The following is a 6,000-nucleotide window of genomic DNA, read 5'->3' as shown; positions in this document are numbered from 1 at the left end:
ATGCAGTGGACATTTTTTGGGGGGATTCAGTTCATTTGCATGGCAAAGAGGGTCTTTGCAATTAATCTGATCACTCTTCATAACATTCTAGAGTATATGCAAATTACCATCATACAAAACCTTTGGCCACGACTGTACATAGTCATTCAACACGGTTCACTTTAATAATATTTACAGTAGAGTACCTGTATTGTGGGTTCTGTGGTCACCAAACTGCCTTCAAGCTCAGTGGTCTCCCTTCACAGGAGTGGCAACTGGGAACATATAAATGCACAAAATCACTCGGACCAGCCTTTCCGTACCGCGGCGGTGAAGCCTGATAAGTGCAACACCCAAAGGGCTCGCAAGTTGAAGGACAAGGCACCTGTTCAGCAGCCCTGAGAATGGAAAGGTGAGAGGAAGAGGACACATATTCAGCCACCAGAACAACACATCATGGGGATCTGACCATAGAGAATGATGGACACAGGATATCATCTTTATATGTGTTCCATTATGGTGTCCGTGAGCGCACGGACATGCAAATCAAATAACAAATGTAATTACATTTGAGACAACAGAGGCAATATTCATTTTATTAAAGTAGATTGAATAATAGGGTGCGATCAGCAGGATGCAACGTTTTGGAAAGGTTCAGATAAAAATATGCTATGTTGAACAAATATGTCTCTCCGACATGTAGAATAAGGAAATACGTTGTCTCTATTCATGAAATGGAAACCTGCAACGCTCGAAGGTTTTGCGACTGAACGTGGCCCGTGTGATTCTTCCTTAACGAAGAAGCCCCACCTAGATGGCTACTTTAAAATGTTGGAAGCCCTCAATGGCAATGTTAATGTCAAAATTGATTTTATCCATCTAGAGTCCTCTATCTAACTCCATGAGACTGAACCAATAGCGAGGTATAGACCAGCAAACGCCGGCCCCTAATTGCAATGAGGTGCACCTGGAGACAAATAGATACACCTGGGTTAATTAAGACATGTCACATAACATAAATACCAGGTGTATTGGGTCTAATTAGCATCAGTTGCATTTTCTCTATTACTACCACTCCTGTACCCGGCATCATGCACATGGTCAGACTGACGGTGGTCACATGTGAGTATATAAAATCTGTATCTGATGCAGATTAGAATATAAATATATATGACCAAATGTTTGTATTTGAGAGTAATGGAAGTACATATCATATGACTTGCGGGACATTACATTTCTATTGTTCAAAACAAAGTTGTCTAACAAACTGTCACATTGCATGCATGGAATAAGAGACAATTCTGAACTTGATGACTACAGTACACTTAGTATAACTCAAATGCTGGAGTATAGAGTCAAATGCTAAATTCTAGCTTCATGGTCCAAGTGCATATGATGTGGAATGTTGCTGAATTAGCTGTGTGTTGTTTCAGTGCTGGCTGCAGCTTGCTGTACACTAACAGATGGAGGTACTGTATGTAGTAATGATGATGATACTACTTAACCAAGCTAATGTGAGTGGTGTGTAATTCCTGTTTATTTGTCCTGGCAGCAATCAGCATCACGTGTGAAGGCTCTGATGCTTTACTGCAATGTGGTAAGCTAGTCACCGACCACCTATGATATTTTCTACTGTAGATTAGCGTCACTGGCCCACAGTCTTTGCTCTCCTTCGTCCCTCACCTTTCTCCTTTTCTTTGTCTCTCTTCCCTCAGATGGAGGTAAGATTCAAATCAAGCGTGCCAACTATGGTCGTTGTAAACACGATGTGTGTTCCATTGGGCGCCCCGATAACCAACTCACCGACACCAACTGCCTCAGCCAATCCACCACCAGCAAGATGGCAGAAAGGTACTAGAACCTGTGGTGTTTACCTGTAGGAACTCCTTGGCTGTGGTGTTAACAACCACCAGCAGCAAGAACCTGTAGTGTTTACCTGTGGGAACTCATGACCTCTACCTGTCTTTGAAACACCCAGGTGCGATGGAAAGAGCCAGTGTGTTGTCCCGGCATCCAATTTGGTTTTTGGGGACCCCTGTGTTGGGACTTACAAGTACCTGGACACCAAATACTCCTGTGTCCAACAGCCCGAAACAAGTAAGTCTCAATGTGTGCTAGTAATAGTTAGTGGTGGGCACCAATAGCCATAATTTAATTCAATGTACTATCGGTATGACTGTGGCATGTTGGGATATTGTTTAATACTCCTACCCATTTGACTCTTTTGTAAAAGCGTGCACTCTGCTGATAGCTAGAAAAGGAATAGAATGGGTTGGTTCCCCTATGGTACCAGCTTGTTAATTTTGTTTTATTAAATGCTGCCTTATGGCCACAACGTGTTTCATACATGCATTTGTTTCTCCAAGTGTAAACCACCCTCACCTGCTAACTAACACAAGCTGTGCTTATGGAGCAATGTATCCGGCAACAACTTTAGTTAGCGTAGCCTGTAGGGAGGTCGGAGACCTGGCAGTGTGGTGCCAAGATGGACAAAGGAACTGACTGTGGACTACAGGTATTGGAGGGCCAAGCCCCTCCCTACCAGGAGGCTAAAAATATTTATCAGCCCTCCGATCCTCAATTCTACAGCTGCACTATTGAGCGCTTTTTGACTGGCTGCATCACCACTAGGTATGGCATCTGTCCGCAAGGTGCTAGAGAGTAGTGCGTACGGCCCAGTACATTACTGAGGCCGCGCTCCCTGCCATCAGGACCTCGACACCACGTGTGTCGGAAGGCCCTACATTGTCAATGCCTCAAGCCACCCAAGTCATACTGTCCTGTTACTCCATGACAAATGGTACGGCTGCACCAAGTCAGTAACCAACAGGACCCTGAACGGCTTCTACTTCCCCCAAGCCATAACTGCTGAATGACTACCCCTGACTATCTGCATAGCTTTTTTTTTTTGCAAATACTTTTTTGACATATGCTGTTCCTTGTTATATGTACATATCTAGCTCAATTAGCAAGCAAGAACATTGCAGGAAAGTGGCTGAAGCTTGCTTGTGCGTACTTAATCTGGTTTTAAGACTGAATGGTAACTACCTAGCGCTACTCCCACAGATTTGTAGTGTATACGGCATAGAAATACAGATGTGGTGTAGTGGGTCGACCTAATTTTTCACCAGCTTAGATCTAGCCAGCCAGTTTACTTAAAATGTTAGCATTTTGAGGACTGCTCATAAGGAAGTGGAACTACAAGGGAACGGTGGAAGATGACGTGTCAAACTGTTTATACTTTAGTTCACGCCAACACATTTTATAATGACTTTAAACAAATGAGCCTGAAATCAACATTCCCTGTTAGTTCCCATCCCTAACACTTCACCAGGCTAACGTATGTCTTAATTTGTCTGGCCAGTGTGGTGTAACTCCTGTGTTGTCCTTGCAGTAAGCAGCATCATATGTGAAGGCTCTGATTCCCAACTACTATGTGGTAAGCTGGTTAGCACTCCCGTACGGTATAATCATGTGGTGATATATATTAGTCACTAGCCCACACAAACACCCAGATTTGGCCATCCTTTTCTTCTTTCTCTTCCTCAGATCGGGGTGAGATCCATATTCTGCGTGCCAACTATGGTCGTCGTCAACACGATGTGTGTTCCATTGGGCGCCCACGCAAACAACTCAAAAACACCAACTGCATCAACCAATCCACCACCAGCACAATGGCAGAAAGGTACTGAAACCTTCAGTGTGCATTTACCTGTAGGCACTCATTGGCTGTGGTGTTAACCTCTACCTGTTGACACACAGGTGTGACGGAGAGCGCCAGTGTATCGTCAAGGTATCCAACTACGTGTTCGGCGACCCCTGTGTTGGAACTTATAAGTACTTGGATGTGGCTTACACCTGTGACTAAATGTGAGTTTTATATATGTGCATGCACGCCTGACTGGGAACTAGAATGCTGGTGCTGACGTTTTGTCTTGCAGAATATCTTCCTGTGGAACCTGAAGATGTACAAGGCTTCTGGGATATCTTCATCAGGTTGTGCTGTTTTCTGCCAAATCAACTTCAATGACCATTGTGAACCTGTGTATTTTGTGTGGAAGCATTTCTGAACTGTGGTTGGTCTGAATTAAACGAAGTGTCAAAGACGAGACTGGTTGCCTCTTGTATGTTACTAAATGTCACACCAATATTTCTGAACATGTGTCCTTTATTCTTGCCTTTCACCGGACTCATTTGTACCTGGCGCTAACGTGCCTTTGTCTTGCTGTCTATGTTCTGTGCCCACCTTTAGGCAGTTGTAAAATATTCATTGTTCTCTGGACGGGCAAACTATTAAATCAATTGTACTTGCCTCTCAAATCACTGACCAGTAGTACTTATGACATCAGCAGGCTTACTTGACCTAATGTGTACACAAAGCAGACCTGGACCGTTAAGACATTACAATGTGTAGACCCTACAAACCCTGATCATTAAGTGATTGGCTCAGATCATGAGCCAAACAATACCCTGATGTGGAAATTAAGCTTGAGGCTATTTCTAAGGCTGCTTTTGCTTGTCAGATTTTTAGAGAACAATAGAGCTTGAATGGAGAAATGTATAACGCCCCACAGAATTTTGATGAGTCATAATGCGTCACACGGTTGCTAAGCTAATCATCATGCAATGCCTTCTCAAAGTCGAGAAACCTGCCTATTTTCCTCGCATACATAATGCCACTATTCCCAAGCAATACGATAATATCAAACATCTCGGATTAGTTGTAATTTTGTACTTCACGGAATTCATGCTAAAGTTTTTTTCGTTTTTTTTGAGCTAGTGCCTAATTGGTCCCAGAATGCACTGCGCAGCCCATTAACAACGTATGGGCGTTAATATGATGCCAGTGGAGTTTCACCATCTCAAAGGTATCTCTGGCACTGTCCCACACATTTCGGCGATGCACCAACATTGATCTGTCCCTCATTGAAATCAAGTCTAAGTGGTAGATCTGTAGAGCGCTATTTCTAGTCTGAGGTACATTTTTGTACACCAGTGTCCAACAGCTGAAAATAGTACTTTTGGTGTGAAAAAATATTTTGCAGTTTAGATGGTATAATGATTCAACACTACTTTTGTCGAAATGGTGAACCAGAATTTCAGCAACCAGGAAATGGCAGCGTGATCCGCATAGTGCATTTTTATTTCTATTATACCATCAATATGTCCTGTGGGACTGTCGTTGTGGTACTGCTGTACTCATCCCAAATAAAACCAATGGGCAATAAGAGACAGAATGCGATCGGATCATCTAAATTGGCTTTCACAACTCTTGTAGAATTTCCACGTGGATGGGGATATTGTGTATTTAATCAAAGTCCACTGGAGGACAATTTATTTTTAACTAAGACAATAATTTAACTGAATTTTTCCAGTACAATAGAGGTTCAGTAAATCCCTTTATTGTTTGGGATACCTTTACATGTACCTTCAGAGGTCATTCAATTCAATTTTCAACAACAATGAAAAAGCAGTTTCTGGCTAAAGAGAAGACTAACAAGGGAAATACATTCACTAATAGTACAGGTAGATAGCAATAAAAACGAAACTATAGAGATACAAAATAAGAGGAAAAACAAGATTTAGAGGAACTTATTCAAAAAACAACTAATATAATATATTACAAAATGAAAGTCATCTGTGAGGAAGCTAAATGATCTCAAGATGGCGCAGACAGAGATGGTCGCCTCGCTTCAAGTCCTTAGGAAATTATGCAGTTATTTGTGGACAACATTAGGGCACGAGTTGCCTTCCAGAGAGACATCAGAGATTGTAACATTCTCTGATTCACGGAAACATGGCTCACTCGGGATATGTTATCAAAGTCCATACAACCATCGGGTTTCTTCATGCGTCGCGCCGACAGAATCAAACATCTCTCTGGTAAGTGGAAGGGTAGGGGTTTATGCCTCATGATTAATGACTCATGGTGTAACAATATCAACATACAGTAACTCAAGTCCTTTTGTTCACCTGACTTATATATCGCAAAACTCGTGCAAAACTGAATGCGTGAACCAC

At 42.4% G+C, this 6,000-nt stretch overlaps 1 protein-coding gene across 1 annotated transcript; it reads left to right on the top strand.

Annotated features, from left to right (window-relative positions):
- Positions 1-1,033: 1,033 nt before the first annotated feature.
- On the top strand, positions 1,034-4,090 carry LOC123729680 (L-rhamnose-binding lectin CSL3-like). The gene is made up of 9 exons (XM_045705498.2): positions 1,034-1,101; positions 1,413-1,448; positions 1,532-1,576; positions 1,695-1,830; positions 1,958-2,076; positions 3,374-3,418; positions 3,529-3,664; positions 3,742-3,849; positions 3,921-4,090. Exons 1-8 carry the CDS (start codon positions 1,071-1,073, stop codon positions 3,845-3,847), a joined length of 654 nt encoding a protein of 217 aa, XP_045561454.1. The 5' UTR covers positions 1,034-1,070; the 3' UTR covers positions 3,848-3,849; positions 3,921-4,090.
- The last annotated feature ends 1,910 nt before the right edge of the window (positions 4,091-6,000 follow it).

Source organism: Salmo salar, chromosome 22, assembly GCF_965601325.2.
Source record: "Salmo salar chromosome 22, fSalSal1, whole genome shotgun sequence".
Lineage (NCBI taxonomy): Eukaryota > Metazoa > Chordata > Actinopteri > Salmoniformes > Salmonidae > Salmo > Salmo salar.
Note: the sequence above shows the minus strand (reverse complement) of the source record. Positions and strands in the feature narration are given on the sequence as shown.

Bases quoted from the DNA above. Each gene is read 5' to 3' on its own strand.
- LOC123729680 (XM_045705498.2), top strand. From the start codon at position 1,071: ATGCACATGGTCAGACTGACGGTGGTCACAT. The intron at 1,831-1,957 runs GTACTAGAACCT...TGAAACACCCAG, and splicing joins ACCAGCAAGATGGCAGAAAG to GTGCGATGGAAAGAGCCAGT. The intron at 2,077-3,373 runs GTAAGTCTCAAT...TTGTCCTTGCAG, and splicing joins TGTCCAACAGCCCGAAACAA to TAAGCAGCATCATATGTGAA.